The sequence below is a fragment of the Anopheles cruzii genome, chromosome 2 (assembly GCF_943734635.1).
Source record: "Anopheles cruzii chromosome 2, idAnoCruzAS_RS32_06, whole genome shotgun sequence".
Classification (NCBI taxonomy): domain Eukaryota; kingdom Metazoa; phylum Arthropoda; class Insecta; order Diptera; family Culicidae; genus Anopheles; species Anopheles cruzii.
The window spans coordinates 2,896,518-2,913,595 of NC_069144.1; the positions used below are offsets into that span (position 1 = coordinate 2,896,518).

Below are 17,078 nucleotides of genomic sequence, written 5' to 3' on the forward strand. Positions count from 1 at the left end.
CACGGAAGTTGCGACCATAGGTAACGGCCTCAGCCCCCCTTACGTTCACACGGCACGGCACCCGCTTTGGCTTATTTGAAAACTTTCCTTCGGCCGCGCTTAAGCACCTTGATTTACTCGAGTTTCTTATCGTCAGCTCGCACGGGACGATAAAAGTCATTCGTTTTTAAAAATTACTCAGCAACCCGTTTCGGTTCCGGTTCTTCTGTTTCTCTCGTTCTCGGCTTCTTCGGCAGCGTCTGGGCAGTGTACGGGGCGAGGATCTGCCGTACGTCTTCGGGTTGCCGCTGGTGCAGGGCCTTCCGTCGTTCCCGCAGAACTACTCGCGCCAGGATATGGGTGTCAACGAGGCGGTGCTCAACTTTGTGACCAACTTCTGCAAAACCGGCGACCCGAACGAGGCCGGCCAGCAGCAGACGCCGCCGTTGCTGCACCCGGACTACGGCACCGTCAAGGAGCGGACCCGCTTCCGGTTGATCACGTGGGAAACGTACGAAACGACCACCCAGCAGTATCTCAGCATCTGTAAGTATCCCTGGCTCCGGATCTTGATGAACAATCTGACCGAAGCGTACCGAAGTGTATTATGCAAAGGCGGGTGGTTTAATTCTTGACTTCTTGGAGGGCGCCAGTCGCTCTCTCTCTCTCTCTGTCTTATCTTGAGCCTATAAATTACACGGAACTGCCATTCATCCGGGCGTCCGGCGAGTGCGTGCGAGTCACGGCTCGTAAGTTCCGTATTAACCTCCAGGCCCCGGCGGGGAGGCCGAAAGAAAAGATCGATTGAAATGATTGTCGCTGAGGCCGGGTCGGGGGCCGTTTGTTTCACTTTGACCACGCAGAGCCGAGGGTCCGGCACGATTCTGGCGCACACGATGAATAATTTGCTAGCCGCTTGCAGCCACAGCCACGGCCACGGAATCTGTGCGGACCACGGGGCGCCAGTGGGAAAGAAAAATCAGATGAGGACAAAAAGCTGAGTGCAGTGCAGGCCACGAAAAAACGGGCGGAAATGGCTCGGCTCGTAGAAGTCGTGGCGCAACGGAGAGATAAATTCAATTTAGTTATAAGGCTCTTATCGGATCACTGAATGTGCGGTACTCGTCCCGCAGGCGCTCCCGGGCAGTGCTGGGGGTGCGTATTTGCGGGCTTGTTGTAGCACCGTAAAGAACTCCCCCCGAGCATCCCGGGACCATCCCGGTGGTCCTTTGTTTTTTTCCACCCAGAAGACGCTCTGTGAGTACCTACCCGAAACTAGCGGAGCCGAGGGATTTGGGACCACCGGGGCTAAGGGCCTGTCTAGGTCCCTGTGCTGTGTGCCTTTCTTTTTAGATTTACTTCAGTCCACGTTTTTTGTCCCGTCCCGTGGACCACTAGTTCCATCGTCGCCCCCGTCGGCGGTTGATCTGGGAAAGGTGAAAACTGAAAAAAACTTGGCCTCGAGAATCAGCCCCGGGGCCTCGTTGGGGGAGATGAACTTCTGGCGATGGCTTCCGGGGGCAACCCGGAGCGGTCTGGGTGCGCACTTCTTTCTTGTGGCCCAGCCCCGGTACAAGTTGGTGAAAGTTGTTTCTCGTTTTAGTTTTTTTATTTCCTGCTCCAGTTGGGTCCGTGTCCCCGATGTCCGAGGGCTTCCGGTCAACAGCCCCCGACCGGGGTCGCAATGGGCGCGAAAGACGTTAAGACGAATGTTCGCCTTGGGACACCGACGGGTGCCGACAACCGTTCCGGACGCTGGGGCTTGGTCGGAAAAGTTTGCCGAAAGGTCCTTCAAGCAGTGTCCTTCCGAAAGAAAAACAGGCCACAAATGGACCTTAACCTTAAACCGGTTTCGGTTCGACTGACCAGACGAAGATTTATGGGGCCATGTTTCTGTGGAGGCTAAACAATTAAATGGAAAACTTTTGATGATCATCTCTGGCCCCGATCTGTGGTCCGTCTCCTAATTCCCGTTATTGATATCGATTTTTCGGCCGCGGCTTCCGGTCTCCGGTCGTTGGCCGTTGTTTCTGTTCGGGTGTCAGCATCCAAACCAAACTCCAAACTCCAAACATTCCGGGCCGGCCTCAGCCTCAGTTGTGTTCAAGTGGCCATGAAATTGATAGCATCTTCTGCCATTAGAGGCCCATTGAGCGCCGGGGCACGCTTCCGCGGCCCGTTTTTTACTTCACCGAGCATTATTCTGTCGAGCCGGAACAAGTGCCGCCCCGGGGCTGCGTCGGGGCAATCACGTACAGCAAAGCGTGGCCAACAATCGGTGTGAAAAGTGGAAAATGGTTTCGAGCGTTCGATCGTTATTGTGCTCTGGTGGGACATTATTTCCGCATGGCTCGCATTACACAACCGGGACGGGACCGGAGCGGGAAGGCTCATAAATTTGGTCCTGATTTCGCGCGATGCGCGCCGATGACATAAACAACACTCGCCGCTGATCTCATGCCGATTGCTATCGATCGCCGCGTGTTGGTCGTCCGAAAGGTAACATTTTGTTGTTACTTTTCTTGTTGTTGAATCGTTGGCCACGCAATTCCCAAATTCGTGAAGCGCCGTTTCTTCTCATAAAACATCATTAGACTGTGCGGACTGTTTCGAAGGCTGCGAATGGGACGGCCCACAAACATTCGGTGGCCCCATTCAAGCTGGAATTCATTTAATTTAATTCAATCACAATCATCTACTCACACTGAGCCAGAGGCCCCAAACACAGAGGGCGAACCGGAGAGGCGCGCGAGAAAAGCTTGTATCGATGGCGTCGCCGAAATGGGGATCCGTCTCCCAGTGTAGAGAGAGCGAGGGCTGCTCGGAGCGTGAAAGTGGTCCTTGCGAAAACTTGCAAAAGACCCCTCGGAGACCTCTTGGAACAATGGCACTCGCTAATGCACCCCGCCGATGCCACCGTCCCGCCGCCGCCGGCTGATGCTTGATTTGTGTTCACCACTTTGTTCGCCCTTTGGCCGTATTGAAGCCAGTAACCATGCCATGAAACCGCCCCACCGCGGCCCAACATGAAGCATATTGTTGTTTGCATCTTTCATTAGCCGAAAAGAATCTAATGAAAAATAAACATCCCCACACAGCCCCTCTGGGTGGCTGGGCCGTCTTTTTGGGTGGTGGGTCTCGGAACACTCGGGAAATGGAAACGCCTATTGGGGTGCCACAGTGAGCCCGAGCGATGGTTGATTAGGTGGAGCAAAGAAACAGACGGAACTGACGCTTGAAACTGGTCCCGATAAAGGACGCGTGCTGCCGGGTGGCATATGGTGCCAAGTGGGGAGTTTCTTTCCCCAGAAACCTTTCACCAGATATTAATTCAAAACAGAAGAACCGAAGATGGGGAACGTAAATTGGCATAGATTACATGGGTCCCGAATTCTATCAGTCAGCTGCAAATGGAGAGCATCGAATTGGCCCGAAGAGATAAAATGAGCTAACGAACGGGAAGAAATTGGTCGGCGCCGTCAATGGCCTGAAAGTCCTTTTCGTCATTGCGCTGGAGCGAGCCGTCCGGGTCAACTCTGGAGTGGAGACCTCAGGGAACTTGTACTTCAAGTCCAGCTATTTCGGTGTAGCTCAGGCTTACACATAAGGATTGAGCTAGCTGTGGACAATCTCGGTTTGCCGATAAACCAAGACCAAAACTAGCATCAAAGGTTAGCACCAACAATGACATAACTGAGGAGATTCCCGCTAGGGTTCTGGCAGCCAACATGTCATTCTATAGTCTGAGGAAACTACTTCGCTCACATCTCGTGTCGAGACGGTCGAAGCTAGTGAATAAGGCGAGGGGATTGCAGTTCCCGTCTAAGTGATTTAATAATACCCTAAAACCCGTTTTGCTTTGGGGGTCCCGGAAACCTCAGGCCACGGGCCACCAGGCGCCTCCATTTCGGAGAAGAAGAAACGACATTTTGGTCGTTTTTCGATTGCATGGTTCAAATTGATCATTTGTAGCGATCTGAACTAGCGGTTTCACCAGGTTTTAGGAGCTTGTGTTACACCATACTTTTCTGGTGCCATCAGGAAGTCATTTTTTTGGAGTACTCCGACGCTCTTTCCTTGTTATGTCAAAATCGTCATTTTGAAATTTTTCAAACCGCTAAAAGCACTGCTATTATTTTAAAATTAAGCTCCGAGAAGGATTTGGTGCGATTCTGAAGTAGTTTTCTTCAAGAGGGTAGCAGAAAAATAATAATCCCCGCAAAACGTCATTTTCAACGCACAAAAGTTGACATGGTCTAACCTTTTCAAAGATCGGTTGTAAACTAAATACATTTTTTATTTGACCTGAAATCATTTACCTGATGTCAAAACAAGGTAATGTTGCCAAAAAAGTAAAACTAAAAGGTCCAAATCGACTGACCAGTTAGACTGACAGATGGACTTTGTCCAAAACTGACGAAGCCCTTTGAGGCGCGACCGAGAGGACGATGCTTAGATTGATTTTCGGCCCGCACTGGTGGAAGGACAATAGAGGTGTCGCTACAACAGCGACTTCACTTTAGTGCAGGCTATTCGCCTCGCCAGGCTCCGGTGGGCTGGTCATGTCATGAGAATACCAGGATTTCCGTAGAAATTTCACATCCAAATCCAGAATTTTTGGCCGCGATAGCTAAAGCCCTAAGCTTCCAGCTGCACCCGACGGCCCCGTTAGTTGAAACCTCCCCAAAACCGGGGTGTCGTGCGATGACTGAAAGCGCGTTAAACACGGTTCAAAATGCAGAAATGTATCGCTAACCGAGCGCGCAGACACTCTTATCGAGGGGAATAAGTTCGACTAATAGCTCCTGCCGAGTCGCTGAGCCGAGCACTCGAATTGCGAAATATCCGCCGAATGATGCTTCGCGAAAAGTTCCGCGCACTCGGCGTTGTTACCGACCGCTCCGCGGGCAATCAGCTCGAACTCAGCTCGGTGCATCCGCCCGAGCCCGAGCGTTATGCACTTTATATCCGCATCATTGCAACGGCGGGCATCTTGTGGCAAAGGAAATGGAAAATTTAATACCTTCTGGCCCGGTTTTTCCCGGTCCATCCGCCCGTCCCGTGAGTCGGTTGCTTACTTTTTCCCAAGCCGACGTTTCCATCCAATTTTGCAACCGAAATGCGCGCCAGCAGACCCTTTTCTCGAACAGCACACCGCGCCACTGTTCCGCCGGGATTATCCGCCCCTGGGTTCCGGGAGCGAAGCGTGGGGACCACGTTCCAAATTGAAAATTTCATTTCACGACTGAAGACGACACTGCGCCAGCCAGCCATACGACAGCCAGTGGATCCGTCGCGGGCTCCTTTGTGCGGGATGCGCCTCACCGGATTGCGGAACGAGATTCGCTTCCAATGACCCACCCATGAAGGAGGATTTGGATTGACGAATCGAATCGACGATTCACTTCGCGAAGAGTGTTTAGAATATTAGTCAAAATCGTACTCGTACGCTCGGCTTCGAATATTCCGAGAACACCATCAACACACTTTCGGAGCCGATGCTCCCGTGTGGAGGGAGTTACGGGCCATCGGATGGGCCATCTTCGCCACACGTGAATGGCAAATGGCTCCAGAAGATTGGCGGAAAATCTTTTGTCTACCGAAGCGCCAGCACCTGGTGTGGAGATGAATTCGAATGGACATCCGGCCCCCAGGATGTTGGCCCAGCGATAGAAATCCGGAGCTAGCACAGTAGGAGCTCCATTCAATTCCCATTCATCCGGCATCCGTCTCCGGAGTTCCGACGTTCGACACGTGATAGTGGCGCTAATCAAACTTGCGCCAGGTCCGGCTCGGTCTGTTTCAGTTATCCAATTTCGTTTTCCGGATCCCTGGCAAGGGGGAATTCGGGTGATTCTGGGCCTACCCTTAGTGAGCCATTCCCGATTTTTTTTGTTCCGCTGGCTCGTCCCTAAACGGTTGACTAAACAAACGTCGCCGGTTCTGATTCTCTGAGGTTCGCCGGTGACTCCGAGGATTGTGAAGCATAAGTTTTGCCGTTGTTCTTCTCGGCGCAGCGCAAGTGGCTATTTTTCGCCTTGCGCCTTCATTGACATAAATCATTGCCGTGTGAACGTGTGTGACGACGGATAGGGATGAAAAATGCATTTTCATAAATTTCCACCCCATCGAGCAGAGAGCGAGGCACAAGAAGAAAGAGAGAATAGGATGTGGACCGGAACCGGTGGGATCGCCGGCGTCCTCTTCGGGTGGGCTTCCGGGAAAGCGGGATCCCGTATAATGTGTGCATGCATTTTGAAGAATGGGGAAACTTTTTCGGATCATCAGCTCATAATTTCGCAGCTCGCCCCACACACACAGAGACACGTGATCGAGTTCTTTTCATGCGCCGCATCCGCCGTGTGTCCGCCTTATCGTTAGGAAAGAATTTCCATTTTCATGCACTGGGATTTATGAGTTCGAGTTGTGTGCTCCGGGACCAGGGTTTCCGGGGGTACATCGTCGAAATGATAACATCGATCATATTATGTTGCTGCTGCGCGGACCGGGCCCCGGGTGAGAAGCATAACAATGACCATCGCCGGATTGTGTATAGTTTTCCAGGTGCAGAAAATCCGATCCGATCCGCTTTTAACGCCCCTTTTCCTCTCGTTCTTTTCCCCTCTTTTCACAGCCACGAAGCCAAAAATGCGCAGCCACTACCGGGGGCACAAGATGGCACTCTGGTTGAACCTGATACCGCAGCTTCACCGGCCGGGCGATCCGGATGTTTCCATGCGCCATCACCACTTCCGCGAACGGGAACCGCACTACTACGCCGGTAAGTTTCCGTTTCCGACCCTAGCAGAGCCCGAGCTGAGGCAAGTTTGTCGGCCAATGTTCGGACCGGTCGCACGAAAACTAATCCAATCCCGGACGGACGGATGGACGCGGTGCGCGAAGGATCCACGCCGTGCCACGCCACGCCACTGACCGCAATCCATCAGAGTGTGGGGAAGGAAAGTTTTCGTCCCCCCGCAAAACAAAGTTAAGCCAACAGTATTGACCACCACCAACACGTATGCTGCCTGCTGCGTGCCAAACAATGCCCGGCGCCGAGAGCCACACCCAACCCCGGAGGCCGGAGTGGTTCGTGTCAATTCGAGGAACTCTGGCGCTTCAAGTGACTCCAACTTTAACCAACCAACCAACGTGGCGTTGGTTGGAACGCGTTCTTTATTTCGAGTCCTGTCGTGGTGACCTACCGAGTCATCGTCGACCGAGGACAGATTGTTTCATTTTCCGGCGCGAAACAACCCGGATCCGTCCGTTCGTTGCGGGTTGGGACTTTAACCATCTAGCGTTCCGCGTTTCGCGTACGAGGTGGCCATTTCGCCGAAATTAAACACTTTGTTACAACGCACAGAGGGTCCCAGCTGTGCCACGTCACCGACCGAAAGTTCCGTCAGTGCGAAAAGTTGGTCGATTAAGCCGCAGTTGTATCGCAGTATTTGGTGGTGCCGAAGGCCGGCAGGATCTATGTTTAATTTGACGTGGACGGAGCTTTTGAGACGATGTTTCCCGCGCGCAAAAGGTGATCAATTCTGTGGTCTGTGCTGTGGCCACGGCAAAACCCGGTTTCTGTTTCTCCGAAAAAGGCCCCCGTGCCCCGTGTGATAAGTGTGAGACAACCTTTCCGACAACAACAACAGCGAGGACGGGCTGGGCGGCCACAAACGCAACGGACCGTGCTGCGGCTTCCATATTCGTCGGTCACGGTTTCATTATAGCGGAAAATGAAATGTGTTGGCCACTTTGCTGCCAGGACCAGGGAACGGCCGGATTTGCACGAATGCACGTTTACGACCCTACGGCCGCCGGCGAGCCGACTTGGCCTTTTCCGGGGCAGGGTGGGTCTGTGAATAATGTTACATCTTACCCTTTTTGGCCGGAACGGAACGAAACGACTCGTTTCCTCGACTTCGTTGGTTCGCATCGAAGCGGAAAGGCCTGGCTGGCCGGAGCTAACGTCATTGCCACGTTCCCAGCCGGTGACTGACTGAATCCTTCGTCAGCCTTTGCGAGCCGTTTGCGCTGCTTTGGTGGTGGACTCCCTTCTTAACGGAGGATTGATTTTTATTTCGACAAATCTTGCGACTAATCGCACTGATTAGCAGATTGGCCAACAGCAGTCGGGAGTTGGGATTGTGTTAAAAGCCGCACAATGCGCTGTGATACAGTTTGGGGTAATACTGTTTAAGGGGTGTTTGGCCGAGTCTTAGCGACCAAATTGGCAAATGAGCCACAAATCCGCTTTTTTGATGATTTTATGGCGAAATAAGGCGCGCGAACGATAATTCCTATTGTTTTGGGAGTGTTTGCGTTGATCATCGTGATCTTTGGGCTACCTTCTTCTACTTTCTGTGGACAATGGACCCCCCGCTGATAGAGCAGTCGGTAACGCTCTTCGCTGTCAGCGCAGCTGGCCGTGGTTCGAATCCCGGGATCGGTTGTAACTCAACCGGCCATGGTTTCGATTCCCGATACCGACGTGACAGGGGGGTTGGCGCGGGGCTAACAATCCCGTCCGTAAAAAATTAAAAGTTACAGAAGAGCATCAGATATTAACATTGTCTCTGGTGCCAGGCCAAGACTGCTCAGCGGTTGTAGCGCCAAAAGAAGAAGAAGAAGAAGGACAATGGATAGTATTAGGCTGAGTAAAGACTTTATTTAAAAGGTTTCCAATGGTCCGATTTGGGTGGATGTACTTATTAAAGCTTTTCCCCTTAATCTCTGGTGCGGCCTTGCTTTGTCCTGATGGAACACAACACCTCTTTTGTTGCCAATCCTGGATGTTTCTGGTCAATCGGCTGCTTTAAATGGTCCGGAGTTGTTGACAATAGAGCTCTGAATGTATTGTCTGGCCATACGGAAGCAACTCATAATAAACGATTCCTTTCAAGTCCCACCAACTGCACAGTAGAGCCTTTCTGGCCCATTAGTCCTAGAGTATTGTCGTATGTGACCCGCTTTTCATCCAAACGGAATCCTTTTAAGAAATGAGCCGATTTCATTGCGTTTGGCCAAAGTTTTGCCGATGGAAATTCGATCCATCATCCGACCACCAAATTGAACTTCTGTTTTTATTCAACTTTGCGCAAATGGTTTAAAACTATTTTTTGGTTGATCTACTAACATGCCGATCAACTCCGATTATTTCTGTGGTTTTATCGACATTTTCGGCGACGGATCTACCATTGCAAGGTGTTTCTTTAACCTCAAAAATGCCCAAAAGGAATTATTATTTTTCCCACATACTTTATTATAATTTAAATATTGGCCCCGTTTTGCAATTAACTGGATACCTAAGACCATTCCGAGAACTCGTAAAATTACTAAACACACACACACCGAGTTGAGGCCCCAGCAGCCTCGTCGGTGGCCCTCGTCCCGCATAATTATCGGTTGTGCGTTGTTGACTGTTGACCGGAACTCAATAACATCCGCTCAACGCACACGCCACATCCAGGTCCTGAGGTGCGTCCGAGATTTCCGAGGACCACAGCGGCGCCCTAATCGCCGGTGTCGCGCGCGCCATGCAATGTATAAATTAGCATCGTATTAAAATCGGGGCTGAACCGAAGGACCAGCTGTGTTAACCACCTTCCACCTTCGCGAATCCTTTGCCCCGCACAGGCACGGTGCGTGCGGAGTCCTTCGCCCGGCCGCGGTCACTCTACCAGAACGGTGGTGGGCTGATCAACGATGCGCAGGAATCGCGCCAGGAATCGTTCGGTACCGAGTGCACCCCGGACCCGACGATGGGTGAAGTGCTGCAGGAGGCGGGTGCCGGTTCCGGGGCCGACGGCGCCGGCTCGAACGTGCTGACTGACGAAGAAGAGGAGGAGCTGCTCGAGAAGCTTGCCAATCGGCACTACTACAGGTGGGTACAGCGACGGGGGACACGGGCATCCGGGTGATTGATTCACGGACCCCAAGTAACCACTAACCATCCCCACAGCTACACGGCCGCCCTCGGAGTCACGGTGGGCGTCGGGTGTCTGTTGCTGCTGCTCAACATGTTGATCTTCGCCGGAATCTACTATCAGCGTGACCGCACGAAACGGAAATCGCAGAGCTCGGCACAGGCCGTGGCCGGCGGTGGCAGTGGCGCGACGAGCGGAACTTCCGCCTCCGTGTCCGGCAGTAACGCCGGGACGCCGGACGACTCGGGTACGTAACGGTCCGCGGCAAGCGGCAACGTTTGGTGGTTGATTTATCGCACATTTGATGGCCGATGTCCTTTTGCCGGTTTTGCTTCTCCACCCCACACAGAGATCCCGCTCACGAGTCTGCCGAGTCCTTCGCCGGTGAAATCGAAACGTTCGGTCGAACCACCGCCGAGCTACGCGACGCTTCCGAAGCAACGCCACGGCATCCATCAACATCATCATCATCAGCAGCAGCAGCAGCAGCAGCAGCAGCACCATCTGCACCGGAAGGAGTCGCCCAGTCCACCCAGTTCGCCCCCCTCGATCATCCACGGGCGCTGCACCGGAAGTCCGTGCGATGCCACGTACGGCCTCAACCGGCAGTACCAACAACAACAGGTGAGCTAAGACGACGACGCCCGGCTTAGCGAGCGATTAGAACAGGCGCGGGTTGACTTCTGGCCACCCGCTCCACCGGAAGCACAATATGTAAATCGTGCAAATAGAAAATATGATTTATTCCCATCGCCCATTCCGATCTTTGACCCATCGGAAATCGGGCACCAGGCACCATTTCGGTTAGTCTTACAGTGAGTGAAGCGAAAAAGTTGAGCCATCGCCACGAGAGGGGGAAAAGAAAAATGTGGCCCCGTTGTCAAGCTGGCACAGCTGGCGTGACACGAGCAAACGGCAAGCGTCTGTGGTGTGTCGGACGGGCGCGTTTAAAAATTGATCAGCCACGAAGTCCCTGTCGACGACGATGTCGAATGTCGGGCCTCAAACTCAAACACAGCAACTTTTTACTTTGGCAGCTTCCGTTTTCCCAATGGCCGCTGTAATGCGCTGTCGCCGTGCTTGAGTGTTTGTGTTTCGATTGTTTCGATTGTTCCTCGATTTTGTTAGCGCGCCTCTCTTAGGCTGGGAGGCGGTTTCAGGAGGCGATGCTCGACAGCAAGTGACATGGCAACTGAAAACTTTAAGCAGGCTGGCGTTGTGTATTTATTTTTAAGTCTTCTTTACGGTAACAGGGAAAGACGCATTTCTTTGAAAGGTAACGCTCCTACAAGGGCCACTACCGGTAATGGAACCGTTTGTCGGCTTACGCCAATGTGGATGCGGAGACGCTCTAACGATCTGATGGAAGCTCCTGCCGTGAGCAGGACATAGTACGGTAGTGATAGTGACGGTAGTGGTCCTTCGAAGAAATAGGGTCCTATTATGGCGCCAACCCATAATGTGCACCATACAGACACCACTTTCTGGATGTAAAGGCCTCTCTTCAATCGATTGGGGGTTTTCAAATGGTGGCCAGAAGTGAAGAATGTGCCTCGTCGCTAAAGACAATTTTGCTGGAAAAATTGTCTTCGTGGTTGATGGTCAGTAAGCTTCATTTGTTCTGTGTGAAGTGTACTTAGTAAACGGCACCAGGTGCAAATCCAGGTGTAAAATTCATCATAACGAACCGTAAGTTCATTCTTTGAGCACGACGGACTCTGAATATCCAAAATCGGCCCCCGATTCCTTAAATTTTTGCACAATATTACCAATGCACTGTACAGTAGAACTCAAAATCGCTTCTCATGGCCCGAAACGTGTTGACGTTTGAATTGCCCTCCTTTTGTAGCAAGTTTTAATAATTTTAACACATTGTTCTGCTGCTGATTCATTTTTTAAAATGGCAGACATTCAACTACAAGTTTGACACTTTGGTTGAGAAGTATAGTTAAAAACAGTAAAGTGCCAGCCCAGTAATTTGGAAATTACGCAATGGATAAGCCTGTATTGGGCGGCTTCTTAATCGGACCGGATTTTCCAATCGGTGAGGCGCATCTAGCAGGCTTGCTCGACTTCGGTGTCTTCCGGTAGCTGTCAAAAAGCTCAGAACATCGCGCACATACTCTATGTACCTTGGTATTCTATTATATACCTTGGATGCAAAGGCGATGTTTTCTACGTTGCCGGGTGATGAGATTCGAGGTGACGTAGCTTTAGCTTAATTTTACTATGAGTTGTTGCTTCTAACGAATAGTTGGTCTCTTATTAAATCCCTGTTTTGTGTAGGGTCTTTTTCTCCAGGTTCCAAAATGGCTTCAAACTTACCGGTACACTTAATTATTGAATCTAAGCTTGATTCTTTTAAGGTTTGCCTACTGAACAACTCGGCACACACTCGTTTCAATCCTATCGACCAGAATCAACCGGATTGCAGTTCCGTTGCGTTCCAGAATGTGCCCAGGTTTTCTTTTCTCTCCCTCGTGCGCTGGGTCAATACTGATTTTGCGCCCAGCAAACAGGCCAAACACCAATAAACGTCACAAAACCACGTGCCACAATGGTGCTGGTGGCGGTTGTTGTTGACCACCGTGGCGTACCGCGTCCTGTTCGGAGAGAGAGCTGAGAAGCTGGCCTTTGCCGAGCGGACCCCTTGATTTCATTCATCTCAATTTGCGGACGAGTAATGAAAGTTGAATGTCGTTAATGGACTCCATTAATAGCGTCGGGCGCGGGGAAGGGCAAAGCGGAGCCCGAGCCGCGCTCTTCCGTGGCACTGTGTGCCATTTCTGGCTCCTTGAAAAAGTCCCGAACCCCGAGTGTGTCGGACGACCTCCGAGTCGGACGCCTCCGGTCCTTCAAATCAATTTCTTTCATCCCGACCACACCCGGGAACCAGTTATTGGTATTCGAGGTGGGCTTCCGCGTGGGTGTGTGTCCACGAACACAACCTTGCCGCCTAGCTCCGGGTTGCGGAAAATGGAAGAAAAACAAGCAATAATAACATAATCGACTGGGGCCACTTGAAGCGTATTACATATTTGGTGGTTGGTTCGTCGCATGCCTCGGGTCCATTATCTTCGTCGAGCGTCGGACGGTCCCACCCGGAACCCGGGAGAAGATGGGCTGCGTAAATATCTTTTTAAATAGGGTCCCGGAATCGATTTGGGCGGTACCTCTTTGAATCTCATCAATTAACTCGGTTTGGCCGCGTGCGCCGGATGGCTGGCGGAAGAAAAAGGATAATTGGAAGCCGGCGGATGATTTGTTTTTCATATCTTTAATCGAAAGCCTGGCCGGGCGAGGAAGTTCTATTTATGGACCCGGTGGGTGGCCCGATTTTAATTTCATTCCTCTCATCTCGTTTTGATCGGCCGATGGCCGATTGAAATGCAGACTGCCGGCGTCTCATCTCCCCAGTAATAGATTCCTCAAATCCACCCTCTGGCCGGTCAGTTCTTTAACGAATTCAAGCAAAACTGCAACAGCATTGGATTATTTTGGGCCGACTCAGCACCGAGTAGCGAGACTGACAGATGACTGATTGATGCTCGAGTGCGGGGAATCAGTGCGGAGGCCTTCTTCTTCATCTTGTGTCCGGGTTGGTTTGGGGCCCTTTTACTTCTGCTGGCCTACTAAATTCGTCCATCTGTTACCATCCATCTCCGACGACGAGGAGTCTCCGAAGCGCCTTCAGTCGGAAATTTCCCAAAGGAAAAGCCCACTGGTGGCAGAAACAACGCAACGGGACATTGCTTTCACTGCTCTCGCTCTCGCTCGCTCTCTTTCGTTCTCTCTCGAGAGTGCCTCGTAGAAGGATAATTTTATTCGCATTTTCCAAGAACAATTCCGATTCCGAGATTCTTTAAAGAATTGGGGCCGCTCTCTCTCTCTCCCTCTCACTGAATGATGGCACATGTGGGGCAAAGCGATTCGAGGCGGTTCAGAAGGGGCCGTATCAAAGGTTTTTCAATTTTCCTATTTGTAATATCGGAGTGAATTTGCAAAGCCCTCCGCAGGCCGGCCCAGCCGCCAATCGATTGCAATCGGGTAGAGGAGCATTTCATTCGTTTGATCAGTCTCCCGGACCGAGGACCGTTCTACAAATGAGAACAAATTGAAAAACACCTTCACGAGTTCTCTTTGAATGGGCGGGAAACGAAATGAAACAGAACTGAGCGAGAAGCAATAGAAAAATGCTTAAGCTTAATTTAGAAATGGAAAATGACAACCTAAAACAATTATACCCGTAAAAGTATAGCTGCGAAATGGTCAATGCGAAAACAGAGCAACAGAGAGAGCAATAAAAAAAAATTTAAACTCTACTTAAAAAAGTTCCGGAATTCCAAGTTAAAAGACGAAATCCGTCACAAAAATGCTGCAAATCTATCAGGAGAGCATGCGGCGCAACAAGTAGCTGATTTTATAGCATATTTTGAGCTTTTATGGCATATTTTGAAATTTTATTGCAAAATTTATGGCATTATTGAAAATTTTGAATTAAGTTGCTGAAATATTTCAAGTACCAACTTTTTCGAACATGTCGATAAGTACTAAATGTCAAGTGGTTGTACTAAATGATCTACAAAGTTCTAAAAGCTCCGCCACGTTGTTCTAAAAGCTCAAATTTGCGCTACCCTTGCCGATCGAGTGCTCGCATGTTCCCCTGGTACAATTTCGGTGCCACGGAAGCCAAAATTTCGCGACTAAAATTGTGTTTTCGAATTTTTTTTCCGGTAATCCATTCTGGGTTCCATTTTCAATTTCTTTCTCGGTTTACGCGGAATAACGGAACACATTTTACGTACTGTACAATCAAGAGTTCAGCAATAATTTTTATTGACTTTTCGTCGGTTTTACAATACTTTTTGCCGCTTTTTACATAGTTTTTAAAGTGGTTTTCACTATTTCTGACCACTTTAAAGACACGCACGGTGTCCCAGCACCTCGGAGCACCGATTCATTTCTCTCATAAGTTGTCAAAATCCTGCGAAGACTATTTTTAGTCTTCGCACTTCTCGGATGTCTCCTTTTTTCCGCATTAGCAGCAATGACTGTTCAAGTCCTCGGTGCTGCTGCCCTATGGCTGTCGGCGTCTCGCATGGACAATATTTTATTTCGGATAATCTCATCACGGCCAGAATCTGTCCCATCATGCATATCGATTTATCTTCGCCGTGCTACAAGCGAGACAGAACGAGAGAGAGCATTAGCAAGTCCTGGCCGCCACGCCACTTGAGCCGAGTGGCGGGGCATACTCACCACCGGTCGGTGTTGTCCCGGCATACATTAGCATACATTTGAGCTTTCCTGTGCCGTCGCGAGGGTCAGCTGCTTGCGGGCAACCTTCCTTCCACCGCGACCGATCGGAGGCGCCGTGGGCTCCTGCGCTTGATTGATAGATTAACGGAACATCTTCGAGTTGCGGTGCGTTGCCGTGGGACCAAAGTTTCTTTTCTGCTGCTGTGTGTTTGGATCAAAAACCACCACCAACGAAAACACCGGGGCCGGGAAACCCATCTGATCGGCGGACCGGAACAGAGGAACCACGCTCATTATAATATTTACAAACAGCGTGCCACGCCACTGGAGAAGAATGGTTCGCAAACATCGCTCGCGCCTCCTATTGTTTGGTGATCGCTCGATCGCGCCGTGGCCCCGCGCGGTCGCGTCTGCTCCGACGCTCCGTGACAGATGAGATTTCGGTCATTAAGCGAAACGTGTGCCGGGCGAAAAACGGCGACGCGGGCTAGGTGACGCTATTTAGCAGCAGACAGTGGCGCACGAGGGCGCGGAATGATGAATTCCGTTGATTATTCAGCAGTTAATTATATGTTGTGTGTACGCGCCACCGGCACAGACGCGTCGTCGCCGCCGCCACCGCCGTGATGAATAATGCATGAAGAGCGGTCCCCCTGCGACCGCCACGCCGCATTCATTTTAATGCTCAATTAATTCATTTAAGCGATGGGCCCGAAAGTGAAACGCAATACGTGCCAATGGCGGGTGTTTCCCGGCGTCGTCGTCATCGTCCTGGTGGGTGGTACGCGGTAATGGAATCTCACTCGATCATGATCCCAAGATGGCCCGAACGCGCGGAAGCGGAAGCTGGAGCGGGAAGAAAAAACCGTGACCAGATGGCAAACATTATCAATAACATCTTCTCGACGCAATATTTTGCCCCAAAAAGGCTTTAGATCACGTCTTGGAGTAAACATTTGCTCACCCTGGCCATTTCTTTGCTCCTCTCTCTCGGTAGGCTATTTCGCCTCATAGCAGTGGCGGCCACACGGCCGTGACAATAACACCGCCAGCCATCGTTTCCCAGCATCACCACCAGACGCTTCCGCGGGCCGCCAAAGCACCACTGCCCCCGATCCGGTCCACGACGGCGACGGCCTCATCGTCCTCTTCCGGGATGGTTCCGCTGACGTCCATCCTTGTAAATAGCACCAGCCATCATCAGCATTATCAGCAGCAGCAACCGGTGGCCGGCAGTGGCGGTGGCAGCGGAATCATCACGGTGGATTTGGTGAACTCGACCAAGGCGGGAACCGGAACGGGCGGGAACGGGAGCCCACCGGCCCAGTCCACCATCGGTGGCCATCATCATCACCATCACCACCATCATCACGCGCTCCATCATCCGGGCGGCTCATCAACGACGACGACGGCGACGACGAATGGACCACCACTGGCAGCGCCGAATCCGGGGAGCTCCGCCCCGTCCGGTACGGGTGGCCACCAGAACAGCTCCACGCTGAAGAAACGCGTCCAAATCCAGGAAGTGACCGTATAGCATCGGTACAGCACAGCTGACGACGACCAGGAAGCTGTGTGAAGACATAAATCATCAAATCAGACACGGGGCCCGAATGGCCCAAGATGTTCACAAGTGGCCGACCTGCCGTGGCCGTGCTGTAAATAATCAATCGGAAATCCCGGGCAACACGGGACCACACGACGTAACCAGACCACTGGCCCACCCCGCCGCCACAAATAGAACGAATACTCACCGAAGGGGTGCCCCTTTTAGTTACCGATTCGGCCGATCCTTCGGCACCGCGATTCCCGACCGCCCAATTTATCCCACTTTCCAATCGATAAATCTTCCCCGGGAAGGTCTGTTCCCCCTCGGAAAGAATCTTGGACCCCGGGGGGAGGGCCGGCGGGTGA

The 17,078-nt window shown here is 51.5% G+C and overlaps 1 protein-coding gene across 1 annotated transcript in view; it reads left to right on the forward strand.

The window, feature by feature from the left end:
• LOC128269470 (neuroligin-3-like) overlaps positions 1–16,701 on the forward strand; it is a 39,122-nt gene extending 22,421 nt beyond the window's left edge. Inside the window, exons 9-15 of the mRNA XM_053006940.1 lie at positions 237–525; positions 6,614–6,760; positions 9,616–9,862; positions 9,941–10,152; positions 10,255–10,529; positions 16,162–16,380; positions 16,450–16,701. Coding sequence (XP_052862900.1) covers positions 237–525; positions 6,614–6,760; positions 9,616–9,862; positions 9,941–10,152; positions 10,255–10,529; positions 16,162–16,380; positions 16,450–16,701 — 1,641 coding nt within the window. The remainder of the gene's footprint in view (positions 1–236; positions 526–6,613; positions 6,761–9,615; positions 9,863–9,940; positions 10,153–10,254; positions 10,530–16,161; positions 16,381–16,449) is intronic.
• Positions 16,702–17,078: the final 377 nt, after the last annotated feature.